Source organism: Procambarus clarkii, chromosome 10 (genome assembly GCF_040958095.1).
Source record: "Procambarus clarkii isolate CNS0578487 chromosome 10, FALCON_Pclarkii_2.0, whole genome shotgun sequence".
NCBI classification, from domain to species: Eukaryota; Metazoa; Arthropoda; class Malacostraca; order Decapoda; family Cambaridae; genus Procambarus; species Procambarus clarkii.
The window spans coordinates 14,053,123-14,071,907 of NC_091159.1; the positions used below are offsets into that span (position 1 = coordinate 14,053,123).

General features: G+C 47.5%; 1 protein-coding gene and 1 pseudogene across 1 annotated transcript in view; one reads left to right on the plus strand and one right to left on the minus strand.

Moving 5' to 3' along the window:
• Window positions 1–18,785, minus strand: part of LOC123748596 (uncharacterized) — a 37,733-nt gene that overhangs the window by 17,563 nt on the left and 1,385 nt on the right. The window contains exons 2-3 of the mRNA XM_069322135.1: window positions 4,636–5,142; window positions 3,359–3,403 (exon numbers count right to left, since the gene is read on the minus strand). Coding sequence (XP_069178236.1) covers window positions 3,359–3,403; window positions 4,636–5,142 — 552 coding nt within the window. The remainder of the gene's footprint in view (window positions 1–3,358; window positions 3,404–4,635; window positions 5,143–18,785) is intronic.
• On the plus strand, window positions 790–2,262 carry LOC138363163 (serine/threonine-protein phosphatase CPPED1 pseudogene; annotated as a pseudogene).

Here is an 18,785-nt window from a genome sequence, read left to right on the forward strand (position 1 = left end):
GTAGGGAGAGAGGTGAAGGGTAGGGAAGGTGGTGAAGGGAAGGTATGATGGTAAGGGGTAGGTAATAGCGATGAAGGGTAAAGACGGTGAAAGAGAGGTAAGGTGGTGAAGAAGAGGGGAAGGGAGTGAACATAATAGTTGTAGATTGTAACAATGATGAGGATGGTCGCGTGTAGTGTAGTTACATTGTTGATGATTGTGTGTGTAGAATTATGGTTAGTGATGATAGTTGAGTGTAGTGTGTAGTAATAATGCAGCCTCCATCACCTGAGCAACGCCAGCTACCCCTCCTCCAGTGGGCTACAAGGGAAGACTAAGCTTCCATATCACGCTGGCTAAGCTGAGATATCCCTCCCCCCTAACCCGTTTATCCTTCGTCTTAAGTTGCCATCGGGCTTCATGCCGGATAAAACTTACTCATCCCGCTCGTCAAGCCCTCAGAAGGCTGAGCGCCACCATATTGGAACAATTTTATATTCATGGGCACTTTACCAGTTCCTGCACTGGATGATCAGTGATTTAATGCATCATAATAGGCTACACGTTAAGTTATTTTAACACCCAGAGGGTCATCCATATATTATAACTTACCTGTGCTTAATCAACCTCCTCTGACTATTCCTTTCTGTTCAGACACATTAAGGGAACATCTTGCCATCACAAATAACTACAACAGTTAGGGAACACAACAACTAATTATATTCTAGCTATATTCCCCTTTGCATAGAATACAGCACGCAGTTCAAGGGAGGAAGACAGGATATTAATTAATAGTGAACACATTAATCAATGACTGAATTTGTGGTTCTCACAAAGAACAGAAAGTTCTTGCCCTTCTGCAGCGAGGACGAGAAGTGGTGGAAGGCGCCCTTTACCGTCATCCAGGCGACTGATACACAGTTCGGGATGCAAGAGAGGTTCTTGGAGAAGAAGGCGGTGTACGGCTGGAAGCAGGAGATGGCGTGGTCGACGCAGCTGGTGAAGGAGGTCAATGCTATGGGTCCCTCCTCCCAGGTTCCTGGTGGTGTGCGGTGATCTGCTGGACGCTGACCCGCAGATTGAACCAAAGATCCGTCGACAACAGGAGGTTGATTTCAAGAAGGTGTTTGCGAGTCTGCAAGTGCCGTTGGTGTGTGTGTGTGTGTGGCAACCATGACGTGGGTAACATCCCCACCACAAGCTCCGTTAGCAGCTACAGGTTCTCCTTCGGCGACGACTTCTTTAGCTTCTGGTGTGGCGGGGTGTTCTTCATAGTGGTGAACACGTAGTATTACGAGAACTCCGACATGTGCAAGGAACTGGCAGTGGAACAAGATGCATGGCTGGAGGAACAACTTGAAGTGGTGATTAGAGAATAGCCCCAGCATGCCGTAGTATTCCAGCACATCCCTTTCTTCCTGGTCAACCCGGAGGAAGAGAAGGAATACTTTAATATATCCCCTGCCATCCGTCACACCATCCTGGACAAGTATTAGGATGCGGGGCGTCCGCTACGTCCTCTGTGGCCACTACCACCGTAATGCCGGTGGCTTGTACAAGGATGTGGAGGTGGTGGTGACGTCGGCTGTGGGAGCACAGCTTGGGGAGTAGCAGTAGGGGTTCAGGCTGGTGCAGGTGCTGGAGGACCGTCTCGTACACCAGTACTACCCACTGTACATGCCACCACACTCATCAAACACCCCAACACCGCCTCCACCTGAGCTTAGCAAGGGGAAGAGGAGAAGAAACACGAGGGTAGGACGGAAGTGAGGAACAGATCCTCTTAATAAAGCGTACACATCTAAAACAGACAGGAAGGGAATTATCAGAGAAAAGCGCCAAACCATCACGACTACATAGCACTCGAAAGGGGTCAGGATAAGGATTAAAGATAGAACGGGGGGAAAGGAATGGTGCCCAACCACTTGGATGGTCGGGGATTGAACGCCGACCTGCATGAAGCGAGACCGTCGGTCTACCGTCCAGCCCAAGAGGCAGGAAGGCGTTGAGGAAAGGGGTTTCCCCTCACTGAGGTGATGATATACGAACCTCATGATATACAAACTGAGAAGTGAGTGTTTATGAAGGTTGTTCCTTAAGTCTAGAGGTGTCCAGGGAGGTCTGTGTTGTACATCACGGCCACAACGTCTTCCCTCCTCTCCCTGGTAATTTAAGTTTAATCTTGCGGTCGTTTTGTAGATGGTATCGCCGCGGAGCAGTTCTTTCTCCAGAAACAGATAGCACCAGCGGCGACAGTCATCTGATTACCACGGGACCAGTAACGCCACTTTATGGCCTCGCTCACACACGAAAATTTCATTTCGTTCTTTTTTGTAGCGTTGTTTAAAGCGCGTTGACGACTTGTTCGTGTGGAAGAACGCACGCACCTGGGCTTTACTGAACCATCGACACTACCACCCAACCTTAAACTCACTGGTGAGCTTAAACTCATTGCAATTCTCTACATTTGAACTTAAACTCACTCCAATCTTCCTGCAAAGCTTGGTGAGAGAGCCCCAAGCGTCTCGTCTATCGCAAAGAAATAACCATTTTTTTTTTTTTTTACAAAGATGTGCAAAATTACCTCTTTTCATGGCTAGGATTAAACACATTCAGCCCCTTGGGCAGCTCGGTAGAGCGAAGGCCTTGTGTCTTATGAAGGTCCAAGCGGTTGGGCACCGTTCCATCCCTCTATTCTTATACTCGTTGTCCCAGCTCCTCGTCCTCATACTCCAGCTCCTTGTCCTCATACTCCAGCTCCTCGTCCTCATACTCCAGCTCCTTGTCTTAATATTCTAGCTCCTTGTCCTCATACTTCAGCTCCTTGTCCTCATACTCCAGCTCCTTGTCTTAATATTCTAGCTCCTTGTCCTCATACTCCAGCTCCTTGTCCTCATACTCCAGCTTCTTGTCCTTATACTCCAGCTCCTTGTCTTAATATTCTAGCTCCTTGTCCTCATATTCCTGTTCCCTGTCCTCATAGCCCTTCCAAATGTAATATAGGCACACTGGTTTAGCGCTGTATCCTGGCAATTATTTACCTTACCTTTGTCATCTCTCGTCAGTCAAAACTTACCGTCACAGGCTCATTTGTTCCGGCCGTGTAAAGTACTCAATGGGGCAGGTTGAATGATCCAAACTTTCGCCTCGCCGCTTATCTGAGGGCACGTCGGGCACAGTTGCAAGGAACTTGATATTGCAAAGTTTTAGAGCCGTTCACACGAGGTTATTGTGTTAACGAAGACAATTTGCCTTCCCTGCCTCTCTCTCTCTCTCTCTCGGTCTATTCCTCTCGGTCTTTCCCTCTCCCACCTACTTTCCTTCCTCTCTTTCCCTTACGGTTCCCTCCCCTCGTCCGCTTCTATCTTCAAACACTCACCATATATCCAAGTGAAGGATGTCGTAGTTGATGTCGTCGATGTCTCTGACGGGAAAAGAACAAAAAGTATTACCAATGATGTCAATAAAGTTATTCAAATGACTGGCGGAAGTGTGTATATATATATATATATATATATATATATATATATATATATATATATATATATATATATATATATATATATATATATATATATATATATATATATATATATATATATATATATATTGTTACGATAATCTCCTTCAAGAGAGATTTGGCCTGCTCTTTCCTATCATCATGTTACTTCAGTACATCTACAACATCTAGATACTACAATCAAGAGCTGTACATATTTAGTAGAATACGTTTCTACCAGGCGTATACGTACCCTACACTCGCTCTCCACCTCCCCCCCCTTCTCACTGTCGCCACTCCACCTTCGTCGATCACCAAACCACCACTTCCAGCCAGCACGCGTCCTATTGGTGAATCGTCGTCTGCACTCCACTTCAGCGCCATCTACATAGCTGATGACTAAGCGTGCACGAGCCATTGGATTTAGAATATTGTGTGCTCTCAAAGCTGACACACCTATCTAATATACGCTCTGTGTAATAGTGGATGTGTTCAGCCAACAAATATTCTCAGCCCCTTTTAATTTATTTTTTGTCTTGTTCATTGTAGAGTAACGTAACTACTGTATTATTTTATATTATTTTTTGACTTTGTTATCTTGTTTATTTGCAATGTACATAGCCAAGGGATTATCTTTGTTCATATTTGTTTTCAATTTAATTAAAGTTTCATTGTTCATACGATTTGTTTTGCGTGTTTTTCCCTTACTTTACCACAGGAGGCAACAGCCACGCAGTCAACTTTTTTTTTTTGTAAATGTGATTGGCATTGGCACCAGCCATTGGGAGGACTGCCGAACACCTACACTTTTTTTACCATCACAATATATATATTAAAAGGGGGGAAGGGGGGCGCTGTAGCTGTGTTGCTGGGGGAGTCAACAACACAGCTGCTGGCTACAGCTACACGACTACTTATCAAGTCATCGCACGACGTGATAATGGTCCAGGTCGGACCGAATCGTCGTTTCTCCATTTTCTGACGTGTGTTTTGGTCATCTTATCTTCAGCCACGTTATTGTGACTCAAAGTTTGCTGATGGGTACTACAATCTGGATAATGAACAGTGTGTACTGGGCTGTGGATAATGGGTACTAGACTGTGGATAATGATCAATGGGTACTCACGTAATGATGGGTGTGGATAATGGGTACTCACAGTCTGAACTTCTCGTTCCACCTGGGGTTGAGGGTGTGAGGCTTCACGGAGGTGGCCCGAATGATCTTGGCGGGGATGGCGTTGCTGAGGGAGTCCCGGTGCTCCACCCTCTCTCTCTTGGGTTCCGTTGGCTTCCTCTTGAAGCTCAGCCGAAAGCTGTTGGAGGTAGGAGGAGGGTGAGGGAGGAGCTGTTGGTGCTGCTGGCGGCGACGACGATGATGGTGATGGTGGTGATGGTGATGCTGGAGAGTGATGGGGGGGGTTGGTTGATGAGGGTGAGCGGGAAGGCGGTATGAGACGTTTCTCGGAAGGAATTGATGACGATGGAGTTTAGGAAGGTAAGTGGTTGATGAATCCGTTGCTGGAAGTTGATGCAGGTAAAGGCAATAGCTCTGAAGTAGTAGTAGTAGTAGTAGTTGTTGTTGTAGTTGAGGGGGGTCTGTAGTAGTTGTTGGAGGAAGGTTGTAGTTACTAGAGGAGTTGTTGTTGAATTGTGAGTTGTAAGTGCTTTAGAGTATCTTTCATCTAAATATTGAATAAATGGTTAAAAGTTTAATATTAAACATTAAAGGTTGGTATGAATCATGCCAACCACGCCAGACCTCTTGAACATTATACTGGCTGTGTGAGATGTGAGTCATTGTACTGTTGAACATAAGAGAGGCCATTCGAACAAAAGTAACTCTATAAGAAACTGGTCGAGAACGTTCTGTCTTTTTAGTGTTCTGTGGCGACCGTCTCGAGTTACAGTATTGGCCGTGTCAACGCTGTCAGAAGTAGTGGTGGTGGTGGTGGTAGTGATTGTGGTAGTGGTGGTAATGGTGGTGGTAGTGGTAATGGTGATAGTGGTAGTGGTGGTAATAGTGGTGGTGATGGTAGTGGTGGTAATACTGGTGGTAATAGTGGTGGTGATGGTGGTAGTGATGGTGGTAGTGATAGTGGTAGTGGGGGGTGGTGATGGTGGTGGTAGCGGCGATGCCAGACGAGATAGTCCCATCAGAGTAGTGAAGATGAGATAAGGACCGGCAAGACCCGGAGAGTACTCACCCCGGGCACATTACTCGGCACATCTAGGCAAATAACGACAACAACAACAGTCAACGCTACACAAACACGCACACGCACACGCACACACACACACACACACACACACACACACACAACTACGCTACGTTATCAAAGAATGTTAACTAGTAGCTAATTAAGAGTCTAATAACAGGGATTGTTAGTAGGTGAATGAGGTAGTGAAGTGTGTGAGAGCGTGAGTGAGAGCATATGAGAGAGAAGGTGAGAGGGGGTGAGGGGGGTGGGGGGGTAGTACGTGTTTATAAGTACAAGTTTACTCATAATACTTGTCAAACATGCACAAAGAGATCAAAGAACGCGTTACGATATATGCAGATATGTAGCTGAGAGTATATCAGCTATATATCTGATATTACATATATCAAATAAGGTAGAAGGGTAGTTTATAAAGCCTAGTATTACCAAAGAGCATCTAGATAATGACATTACACACTGCTGAGTACTTGAAGGTCTAAGAAGCGGTGTTGGAACTTCAAGTGGTCCCCGCGCTCCACACATCTCTCTCACACACACCTACAGCCCTCACTACGAACATTATATACTGTAATTTCCCGCTGAATTACGTGTCAGTAAACTGTGTTGATCACTTGGAAGCTTAAATAGTGATCTTACTGAACATGAGACGCAAGCTGGTATCACACGAGCCATTATTTATGATCTGGTGTCAGTCAGGAAGGACCCGGCCCGTCTTAGTGACCATCTACGAACACCTTACTTAGGTTACTACAGTCCGAGACGTCCCCAAGAACTAGTAAGAGAAAATTAAGCAACGTGTTATCGTTAAACAACAAGTTTGTCTGTGACTAACTCAGGGTGGAGACCGTAGGGCTTTTTCTGGTCCTGAAGAAGAGAGTAAATAAGAAAAATAAGGCAACACTGAGGACGCCATTGTTGGCTCACCGAGAGAAGCTGACAAAGTGTTGTGTGGTCACGTCTTGTTTACGGGAGCACCGTCGCTCTCACACACGCCGCCTCCACCTCCTCTGATCTCCTGTGGTAACCACTTATGATATTCTATTTTTTATTGTAACCTTGTGTGTTACTGCTAGCGTTGAGCAAGGTTAACCTCGTGTGTTACTGCTGGCGTTGAGCAAGGTTAACCTTGTGTGTTACTGCTAGCGTTGAGCAAGGTTAACCTCGTGTGTTACTGCTAGCGTTGAGCAAGGTTAACCTCGTGTGTTACTGCTAGCGTTGAGCAAGGTTAACCTCGTGTGTTACTGCTAGCGTTGAGCAAGGTTAACCTCGTGTGTTACTGCTAGCGTTGAGCAAGGTTAACCTCGTGTGTTACTGCTAGCGTTGAGCAAGGTTAACCTCGTGTGTTACTGCTGGCGTTGAGCAAGGTTAACCTTGTGTGTTACTGCTAGCGTTGAGCAAGGTTAACCTCGTGTGTTACTGCTAGCGTTGAGCTAGGTTAACCTTGTGTGTTACTGCTAGCGTTGAGCAAGGTTAACCTCGTGTGTTACTGCTGGCGTTGAGCAAGGTTAACCTTGTGTGTTACTGCTAGCGTTGAGCAAGGTTAACCTCGTGTGTTACTGCTAGCGTTGAGCAAGGTTAACCTCGTGTGTTACTGCTAGCGTTGAGCAAGGTTAACCTCGTGTGTTACTGCTAGCGTTGAGCAAGGTTAACCTCGTGTGTTACTGCTAGCGTTGAGCAAGGTTAACCTCGTGTGTTACTACTAGCGTTGAGCAAGGTTAGCCTCGTGTGTTACTGCTAGCGTTGAGCAAGGTTAACCTCGTGTGTTACTGCTAGCGTTGAGCAAGGTTAACCTCGTGTGTTACTGCTAGCGTTGAGCAAGGTTAACCTCGTGTGTTACTGCTAGCGTTGAGCAAGGTTAACCTCGTGTGTTACTGCTAGCGTTGAGCAAGGTTAACCTCGTGTGTTACTGCTAGCGTTGAGCAAGGTTAACCTCGTGTGTTACTGCTAGCGTTGAGCAAGGTTAACCTCGTGTGTTACTGCTGGCGTTGAGCAAGGTTAACCTTGTGTGTTACTGCTAGCGTTGAGCAAGGTTAACCTCGTGTGTTACTGCTAGCGTTGAGCAAGGTTAACATTGTGTGTTACTGCTAGCGTTGAGCAAGGTTAACCTCGTGTGTTACTGCTAGCGTTGAGCAAGGTTAACCTTGTGTGTTACTGCTAGCGTTGAGCAAGGTTAACCTTGTGTGTTACTGCTAGCGTTGAGCAAGGTTAACCTCGTGTGTTACTGCTAGCGTTGAGCAAGGTTAACCTTGTGTGTTACTGCTAGCGTTGAGCAAGGTTAACCTTGTGTGTTACTGCTAGCGTTGAGCAAGGTTAACCTCGTGTGTTACTGCTAGCGTTGAGCAAGGTTAACCTCGTGTGTTACTGCTGGCGTTGAGCAAGGTTAACCTCGTGTGTTACTGCTGGCGTTGAGCAAGGTTAACCTCGTGTGTTACTGCTAGCGTTGAGCAAGGTTAACCTCGTGTGTTACTGCTGGCGTTGAGCAAGGTTAACCTCGTGTGTTACTGCTGGCGTTGAGCAAGGTTAACCTCGTGTGTTACTGCTAGCGTTGAGCAAGGTTAACCTCGTGTGTTACTGCTAGCGTTGAGCAAGGTTAACCTTGTGTGTTACTGCTAGCGTTGAGCAAGGTTAACCTCGTGTGTTACTGCTAGCGTTGAGCAAGGTTAACCTCGTGTGTTACTGCTAGCGTTGAGCAAGGTTAACCTCGTGTGTTACTGCTAGCGTTGAGCAAGGTTAACCTCGTGTGTTACTGCTAGCGTTGAGCAAGGTTAACCTCGTGTGTTACAGCTAGCGTTGAGCAAGGTTAACCTTGTGTGTTACTGCTGGCGTTGAGCAAGGTTAACCTCGTGTGTTACTGCTAGCGTTGAGCAAGGTTAACCTTGTGTGTTACTGCTGGCGTTGAGCAAGGTTAACCTCGTGTGTTACTGCTAGCGTTGAGCAAGGTTAACCTCGTGTGTTACTGCTAGCGTTGAGCAAGGTTAACCTCGTGTGTTACTGCTAGCGTTGAGCAAGGTTAACCTCGTGTGTTACTGCTGGCGTTGAGCAAGGTTAACCTCGTGTGTTACTGCTAGCGTTGAGCAAGGTTAACCTCGTGTGTTACTGCTAGCGTTGAGCAAGGTTAACCTCGTGTGTTACTGCTAGCGTTGAGCAAGGTTAACCTCGTGTGTTACTGCTAGCGTTGAGCTAGGTTAACCTCGTGTGTTACTGCTAGCGTTGAGCAAGGTTAACCTCGTGTGTTACTGCTGGCGTTGAGCAAGGTTAACCTCGTGTGTTACTGCTGGCGTTGAGCAAGGTTAACCTTGTGTGTTACTGCTAGCGTTGAGCAAGGTTAACCTTGTGTGTTACTGCTAGCGTTGAGCAAGGTTAACCTTGTGTGTTACTGCTGGCGTTGAGCTAGGTTAACCTCGTGTGTTACTGCTGGCGTTGAGCAAGGTTAACCTCGTGTGTTACTGCTAGCGTTGAGCAAGGTTAACCTCGTGTGTTACTGCTAGCGTTGAGCAAGGTTAACCTCGTGTGTTACTGCTAGCGTTGAGCAAGGTTAACCTTGTGTGTTACTGCTGGCGTTGAGCAAGGTTAACCTTGTGTGTTACTGCTAGCGTTGAGCAAGGTTAACCTCGTGTGTTACTGCTAGCGTTGAGCAAGGTTAACCTCGTGTGTTACTGCTGGCGTTGAGCAAGGTTAACCTCGTGTGTTACTGCTAGCGTTGAGCAAGGTTAACCTCGTGTGTTACTGCTGGCGTTGAGCAAGGTTAACCTCGTGTGTTACTGCTAGCGTTGAGCAAGGTTAACCTTGTGTGTTACTGCTAGCGTTGAGCTAGGTTAACCTCGTGTGTTACTGCTAGCGTTGAGCAAGGTTAACCTCGTGTGTTACTGCTGGCGTTGAGCAAGGTTAACCTTGTGCGTTACTGCTAGCGTTGAGCAAGGTTAACCTCGTGTGTTACTGCTGGCGTTGAGCAAGGTTAACCTTGTGTGTTACTGCTAGCGTTGAGCAAGGTTAACCTCGTGTGTTACTGCTAGCGTTGAGCAAGGTTAACCTCGTGTGTTACTGCTGGCGTTGAGCAAGGTTAACCTTGTGTGTTACTGCTGGCGTTGAGCAAGGTTAACCTCGTGTGTTACTGCTAGCGTTGAGCTAGGTTAACCTCGTGTGTTACTGCTAGCGTTGAGCAAGGTTAACCTCGTGTGTTACTGCTGGCGTTGAGCAAGGTTAACCTCGTGTGTTACTGCTGGCGTTGAGCAAGGTTAACCTCGTGTGTTACTGCTAGCGTTGAGCAAGGTTAACCTTGTGTGTTACTGCTAGCGTTGAGCAAGGTTAACCTCGTGTGTTACCGCTAGCGTTGAGCAAGGTTAACCTCGTGTGTTACAGCTAGCGTCGAGCTAGGTTAACCTTGTGTGTTACCGCTAGCGTTGAGCAAGGTTAAGAGGAATAGAAATAGTAGACGAGACGAAGTATAGATTTTTTTATCTTAAGGAGGCGTTAGTTTAGTTTAGTGTCCGGGTCAGTATTTAACCCGTCCTCTTAAAAGTAACGTCGCTTTTGGCTCGTACGCGCGCTATGGCCAAAAGTGAACGTAATTTGAAATTACGTTCATTAAATTATTAATTTGAAATTAATAACCTCACTTTCGGCTCACGAATGTGACGTACTGTCCCGTTTTCTGTGTGAGTCGTCCGGCTTACTCGGAAAGGTTAGGAGAGGAAACTCTCAATTAGCGTTTTTCATAACGTTTTTAAACTTTATGAGAATTTCCTGCCAACCTAACTTATTAGAGGACCCTTAATTAACTGTTGTTGAAAAAAAAATCTCAAATTTATTTTCATTTTCAAATTACGTCCACTTTCGGCCATACGGACAAACGGTCAAAAGCGACGTTATTTTTAAGAGGACAGGTTGCAGTATTAGCTATAATGAGTCTGCTTCACCTGCTCTCCTCTGGACGGCTTCACCCCTCCACCAGAATCACCAGCCTCATTAGTCTAATACCTCAAGACTATTTAGGTTAAGTGGGCATAAGTACCAACAACTGAGGAATGTGTCACTATTCACTTTACCGGAGGTGACTTCTATAGGATGGTGAGGAAGACATCACTGACCTACCGTGGAGACATTATCTTGCTTCCGGTTTAACCTGCTGACGTTTGTGGCAAAATGTTTTCATTTTACGAGTAGTTTATATAAACAAATTATTTGCAGAGGGGAATTTCTTGGTGGGACAGCGGTCTCGTAATTTTGAGGCCCGAGTTCAAGTCTCCGGGTACCTAAGTGAATGAAGCAGTTTTGTCTATAAATTGAGCAGTTTCAGTTAACAGGGGTCAAATACCGTGTTAACCCCCGCTGACGTCACTGAAGGCCGCATCTCGCTAATTATGTGTGTACAACAATTGACACCTCGCCTAATTATTGAGCCACACAAGAGAGAAATGTAATTATCTGCCTCTTAGAGTTATACCGCTTACAGAGGGCAATTAGACTCCAGTAACAACAACAACATGGTACATTGATAGTTGTATCACCCTTATCAATTCTGGCCATAAAGGAGACCTATCTTGAGATGAGATGATTTTTTTAGCTATTTTTTAGTGTCCCCGCGGCCCGGTCCTCGACCAGGCCTCCACCCCCAGGAAGCAGCCCATGACAGCTGACTAACACCCAGGTACCTATTTTACTGCTAGGTAACAGGGGCATAGGGTGAAAAAAACTCTACCCATTGTTTCTCGCCGGGGCCTGGGATCGAACCTAGGACCACAGGATCACAAGTCCAGCGTGCTGTCCGCTCGGCCGACCGGCGACCTAATTGACAGTTGAGAATTAGGAAAATGACAAGTAATTGAAGATGGTTATTTGTTCAGGTCCTAGCCTCTCATCGTGACGCGTTATATGTAAGCTGTTGTTGTGGCTTTTCCATTCATCTTCCTCCCTCTTGCATCTCCTCTCCAGCATCCAGGACCTTGACATCCACACACACCAACCACAACAGCTTGGTGAGGCTGGTGGGGGGGGGGGGGGGGGGAGAAGCTGTGGTCAAAACCGCTCGCGATGAGCCATGTCGATTATATGGAAGTTCGACCCATCTCTACTTCATACTTCTTCCGGTTATTTTTGTTATTATCTACCTTTTGCGTCTACCTGTCAGATCTACCAAGGGACCAGGCTTGTCTACCTGTCAGATCTACCAAGGGACCAGGCTTGTCTACCTGTCAGATCTACCAAGGGACCAGGCTTGCTTCTCACCCACACTTTGTTCATCGGTGTTAATGAGGTGAAGGTGTGAGGCAAGTAGAGACCACAAGATGAGTGTAATTGCCCTATAATGAGTGTAAGTGCCCCAAGATGAGTGTAAATGCCACATAATTAGTGTAAATGCCAAATAATTAGTGTACATGACACTCAACGAGTGTACGTGCTACACGATAAGTGTAAGTGTCCCAAGATGAGTATAAGTGCTACACGATGAGTGTAAGTGCTACACGATGAGTATAAGTGCTACACGATGAGTATAAGTGCTACACGATGAGTATAAGTGCTACACGATGAGTATAAGTGCTACACGATGAGTATAAGTGCTACACGATGAGTATAAGTGCTACACGATGAGTGTAAGTGCTACACGATGAGAGGTAAACCAAAGGATCTGGACATTTAGTAACATAATGACGCCTCCTGAGTCTAGGGTGGTAGACCGAACTGTTGTAGTCACAGCTGGGCATGTCCGATAAGACTCAAGTGTGACTTGCGAACACGCTAGGACACACTAATGGACTTCGAACTCGCTCAGTCCCTGCTTGTGGGTGTTGTGTGAGTCAGAACACAAGGGTGTGGTGGGTAAATTCGTGAGTGGTGAGTGTATCAAGCCTCAGCGAGGGTGTAGAGTGTCTCCTACACCTGGTGTAGTGTGTATCCTACACCGGGTGGGGGTGTGTGAGGAGGGGGGGGAGGCAGCGTGAGAGTGTGGGTGAGAGGCGAGGCTGAGCGTGGGGGCGTGAGCATTACCTACCTGTGCAATCTACGATAGCTAGCGCGCTACAGTACCGGCGGTGCGGGGCGGGGGTGATGGGGGTGGGTTGGGCGGGGTGGCAGGAGAAGGAATGTTGGGCGGGGCGGGGCGGGGCGGGAGTTGAGCACGGTCTTGTGGGATGGTGGGCGTGGAGCGACGAGGCTAGATTTGCAGGTTGGCGCGGGGCGTGGTTGTCTGGAGTGGGGCGTGGTGGGGTGAGGTGGGCTAGGCCTGGTGTGGTGGGGGAAGGTGGGCTAGGCCAGGTGTGGTGGGGGAAGGTGGGCTAGGCCTGGTGTGGTGGGGGGACGCTTTTGTGGGGACTAGCGTGGCAGTGTTATGGGACGAGGATGGTGGAATAGGTTTGGTGGGGCGCCGGGCTTCAGGAGAGGAGGGTCGGGTCGATTGAGAGAGAAAGAGAGAGAGAGAGAGAGAGAGAGAGAGAGAGAGAGAGAGAGAGAGAGAGAGAGAGAGAGAGAGAGAGAGAGAGAGAGAGAGAGAGAGAGAGAGAGAGAGAGAGAGAGAGAGAGAGAGAGAGAGAGAGAGAGAGAGAGAGAGAGAGAGAGAGAGAGAGAGAGAGAGAGAGCGAGAGAGCGAGAGCGAGAGAGATGAAATTTAAATCTACATAATAATAAACACATTTCCCTGCCCTACACGTTAAACCTCGGCTATCAGACCACTGCATGCTCTATAAATCTTACCAGTTACACTAACTCTACAACGCACCAGCCCGAAGCCTACAAGCGTTACATATAGCAACAACCCAAGCCTATAAAACCTTTCCTTATATTACCAATCAAAGTTCTCCTATTCTCCAAAATTCGCCTAGTACACAATCACAAAAATATATCAAACCGTGTCATAACAGAACCGAGAACCTATAAACCCTGCCTATCACACCATTCCAAATTCAGTAACCCCCAGTGGGAACAGTATCCAAGAATATCGTCGGTTATCAGTCAGACTTGCACTCCAGCGGCCCCCTGCGTAAATGATAGCAGAATGGTTATCATAATAACCGCTATTATCATAAGCACAAGCACATTTTCAATAGTACTGTTGCTGCTGTTATCGTTACTGACAACTTTACAAATCAGTCAGTAAATCTTACCGAATTACTCAACCTCCGACAGCTTGAGTTGGTTGTGACAGCCGTCGGCAGATAAGATAATTTTCTGCCCGCCTCCGCCTCGTTTTCTCCCCAGTTTGAATACATTTGCATAAATGTGAACTGGTTGCCTTCTCCTATAACAACATTGAAAACCCATCGGAAACAGAAAACGGTAATGGAAACAGAAAACGGTAATAGAAACGGAAAACGGTAACGGAAAAAGAAAACGCAACGGAAAAAAACGTTCGTTTATTTTTGCAATAAGTGTGTGTGTGTGTGTGTGTGTGTGTGTGTGTGTGTGTGTGTGTCTGTATTCATCTAGTTGTATTCACCTAGTTGTGTTTACGGGGGTTGAGCTCTTGCTTTTTCGGCCCGCCTCTCAACTGTCAATCAACTGTTACTAACTACTTTTTTTCACCACACAGACACACATCCCAGGAAGCAGCCCGTGACAACTGACTAACTCCCAGGTACCTATTTACTGCTAGGTAACAGGTGCATTAGGGTGAAAGAAACAGCCCATTGTTTCTCGCCGGCGTCCGGAATCGAACCCGGGACCACAGGATCACGCGTCCAGCGTGCTGTCCGCTCACCTACCGGCCCCCCGGTGTGTGTATTCCTTTGTGTATGTAAATCGATACACGTACATACATGTTAGTTGCCCAATATGTTCCTCGGGTAATAAATTTACATTACGAGGAATAAAAGATTCAACAAGTGAGAGGTGTGTTTGGCCCGGGTGTCGCTCTCATAATGAGATCAGCAGTCAAGGGCGGGGACTTACAAGCGGTACGAGAGTTGTCACGTTGCCACTACCGTGTTGCCAGACGACGAGCCAACACGCTAATTACGGGGTTCGCTAAGGGAAATATTTATGTTATAGATTGTTATGGTCATAATAGTGCTATGTAAACATAACATTGCAATGTCTGCTGTTGCAGCGTGCAAGTGCGCCCTCTACCGGACACTAGGGGGAGGCGGGGTAATACATACACAGGTTGTTGACCTGTTGGTCCAGTAACGCTCTGGTCAGGGCTTCATACACAGAATTATACTTCTTGTTGTATATATATAATAGATTTTACTTGTTCCGTTAAGTGTGTTAGGGATCAGCGTGTATTTGAGGGTGAGAGACTACGGAACACTGGAGCCATGGTGATCCTGACAGTATATATGGTTTAAACCTTTGACCTAACCTAACCTTCCCTGAGTCTGACCTAATCTTCCCTAGGGACTGACCTAACCTTCCCTGGGACTGACCTAACCTTCCCTGGGGACTGACCTAATCTTCCCTGGGGACTGACCTAACCTTCCCTGGGGACTGACCTAATCTTCCCTGGGGACTGACCTAACCTTCCCTGGGTCTGACCTAACCTTCCCTGGGTCTGACCTAACCTTCCCTGGGTCTGACCTAACCTTCCCTGGGGTCTGACCTAACCTTCCCTGGGTCTGACCTAACCTTCCCTGGGGTCTGACCTAACCTTCCCTGGGTCTGACCTAACCTTCCCTGGGTCTGACCTAACCTTCCCTGGGTCTGACCTAACCTTCCCTGGGGTCTGACCTAACCTTCCCTGGGGTCTGACCTAACCTTCCCTGGGTCTGACCTAACCTTCCCTGGGTCTGACCTAACCTTCCCTGGGTCTGACCTAACCTTCCCTGGGTCTGACCTAACCTTCCCTGGGGTCTGACCTAACCTTCCCTGGGGTCTGACCTAACCTTCCCTGGGTCTGACCTAACCTTCCCTGGGTCTGACCTAACCTTCCCTGGGTCTGACCTAACCTTCCCTGGGTCTGACCTAACCTTCCCTGGGTCTGACCTAACCTTCCCTGGGTCTGACCTAACCTTCCCTGGGTCTGACCTAACCTTCCCTGGGGTCTGACCTAACCTTCCCTGGGTTTAACCTAACCCAGCCGGGGTCTGCTGATGGCGGCGGCGCCTCAACCCCTCTATGTTATCTCTGCAACATTCATACGCTTGATTCTCACAATGTTTCCTTGCAACAAAATTATTGCAATTTATGTTATGGTAGTGCTGAGTGATGTTTAGATTTGGGTTGATGATTCAGAGGACAGTTGTTAATCTTTGTTCGGGCTTTGAAGGCTGGGGCCAGTGTGTGTGTGTGTGTGTGTGTGTGTGTGTGTGTGTACTCACCTATACTCACCTATATGTGCTTGCAGGATCGAGCATTGACTCTTGGATCCCGCCTTTCTAGCTATCGGTTGTTTACAGCAATGACTCCTGTCCCATTTCCCTATCATACCTAGTTTTAAAAGTATGAATAGTATTTGCTTCCACAACCTGTTCCCCAAGTGCATTCCATTTTTCTACTACTCTCACGCTAAAAGAAAACTTCCTAACATCTCTGTGACTCATCTGAGTTTCCAGTTTCCACCCATGTCCCCTCGTTCTGTTATTATTACGTGTGAACATTTGATCTATTTCCACTTTGTCAATTCCCCTGAGTATTTTATATGTCCCTATCATATCTCCTCTCTCCCTTCTTTTCTCTAGTGTCGTAAGGTTCAGTTCCTTCAGCCGCTCTTCATATCCCATCCCTCGTAGCTCTGGGACAAGCCTCGTCGCAAACCTCTGAACCTTCTCCAGTTTCTTTATGTGTTTCTTCAGGTGGGGGCTCCATGATGGCGCGGCATACTCTAAGACGGGTCTCACGTAGGCAGTGTAAAGCGCCCTAAAAGCTTCCTCATTTAGGTTTCTGAATGAAGTTCTAATTTTCGCCAGTGTAGAGTACGCTGCTGTCGTTATCCTATTTATATGTGCCTCAGGAGTTAGATTAGGTGTCACATCCACTCCCAGGTCTCTTTCTCGAATCGTTACAGGTAGGCTGTTCCCCTTCATTGTGTACTGTCCCTTTGGTCTCCTGTCACCTGATCCCATTTCCATAACTTTACATTTACTGGTGTTAAACTCCAGTAGCCATTTCTCTGACCATCTCTGCAGCCTGTTTAAGTCCTCTTGGAGGATCCTACAATCCTCGTCTGTCACAACTCTTCTCATTAATTTTGCGTCATCTGCAAACATTGACATGTATGATTCCACTCCTGTAAACATATCATTTACGTAAATTAGAAAGAGGATTGGGCCCAGCACCGATCCTTGAGGTACTCCACTTGTTACTGTTCGCCAGTCCGACTTTTCGCCCCTTACCATTACCCTCTGGCTCCTTCCTGTTAGGTAGTTCTTCACCCATACTAGGGCCTTTCCGCTTACTCCTGCCTGCCTCTCAAGTTTGTATAGCAGTCTCATGTGCGGTACCGTATCAAAGGCCTTTTGGCAGTCAAGAAATATGCAGTCTGCCCAGCCTTCTCTGTCCTGCCTTATCCTTGTTAACCTTCCCTGGGGTCTGACCTAACCTTCCCTGGGTCTGACCTAACCTTCCCTGGGTCTGACCTAACCTTCCCTGGGTCTGACCTAACCTTCCCTGGGTCTGACCTAACCTTCCCTGGGGTCTGACCTAACCTTCCCTGGGGTCTGACCTAACCTTCCTTCTTACACCTGGTCTTACACCTGTGTGTGTGTGTGTGTGTGTGTGTGTGTGTGTGTGTGTGTGTGTGTGTGTGTGTGTGTGTGTACTCACCTAATTGTGCTTGCGGGGGTTGAGCTTTGGCTCTTTGGTCGGTGTGTGTGTGTATGTGTGTGTGTGTGTATGTGTGTGTGTGTGTGTTTGTGTGTGTGTGTGTGTGTGTGTGTGTGTGTGTGTGTGTGTGTGTGTGTGTGTGTGTGTGTGTGTGCGTGCCGCTGCTCACCAAAAGGAGTGAGCTTCCATTCTTCTCTCTGGGTCACGTCTTTTTCAAATTGCCACCTGTGTTTCCTTATTCCATTTCCCGTCTTTTGGTGCAAACTGTTTTAACACTTGGTGCCTCTGTGTACGTGTGTACATGCCTGGGTGTACGTGTGTACGTGCCTGGTTGTACGTGTGTACATGCCTGGTTGTACGTGTGTACGTGCCTGGGTGTACGTGTGTACATGACTGAGTGTACGTGCGAATTGCTTGTATATATAAATTGATTGCTTGGAGGTGTAAATTGAATTACTGTGTACAAGGATGTTTCTCTCTTACACCTGGTCTTCTCTCTGTTTAACGTGGTCAGCGGTGTCATAGTCGGCTTGATCTGTGGGCGCTGGGACGTGGCCTGTGGCGGGAGGCAGGTGACACGACCTGACACAACGACCCCTCTGACACGAGCTGACACAACGACCCCTCTGACACGACCTGACACAACGACCCCTCTGACACGACCTGTCACAACGACCCCTCTGACACGACCTGACACAACGACCCCTCTGACACGACCTGTCACAACGACCCCTCTGACACGACCTGACATAACGACTTCCATGACACGACCTGTCACAACGACCCCTCTGACACGACCTGTCACAACGACCCCTCTGACACGACCTGACACAACGACCCCTCTGACACGACCTGACACAACGACCCCTCTGACACGACCTGTCACAACGACCCCTCTGACACGACCTGTCACAACGACCCCTCTGACACGACCTGACACAACGACTTCCATGACACGACTGTGGTGAAATAACCTGCGGTATGACCTCGGCTCAGCGCCAAAACCTAACTTTTGGTAAATATGATACGACCCCCCCCCTCTCTCTCTCTCTCTCTCTCTCCTTTCCTCCCAATAACCTCCCCCTCCTTCCCCTCTTCCCTCCCATTCCTCTCTACCTCTCTCCCTCATTCTTCCTCTCCATTAATCCTTATCCATTACTCAGAATGCAAACAAAGGTCCCTAGGGTAGTAGGTGAGATGGGGACCAACATTGGGATGGAGTGAGGGAGTGAGGGTGGTAGGTGAGGTTTAGGGTGGGATGGGATGGGATGGGGGGTGCTCTTGCTTTGCTTTGCTTGCTTGCTTGGCCTCACCCCTGCTTGTCTTACCTTGGCCGCTTCTTTAATCGCTCTCTGGGACTGTCCAACTTGCTGTCTGGCGTCTTAAGACAATCCAGA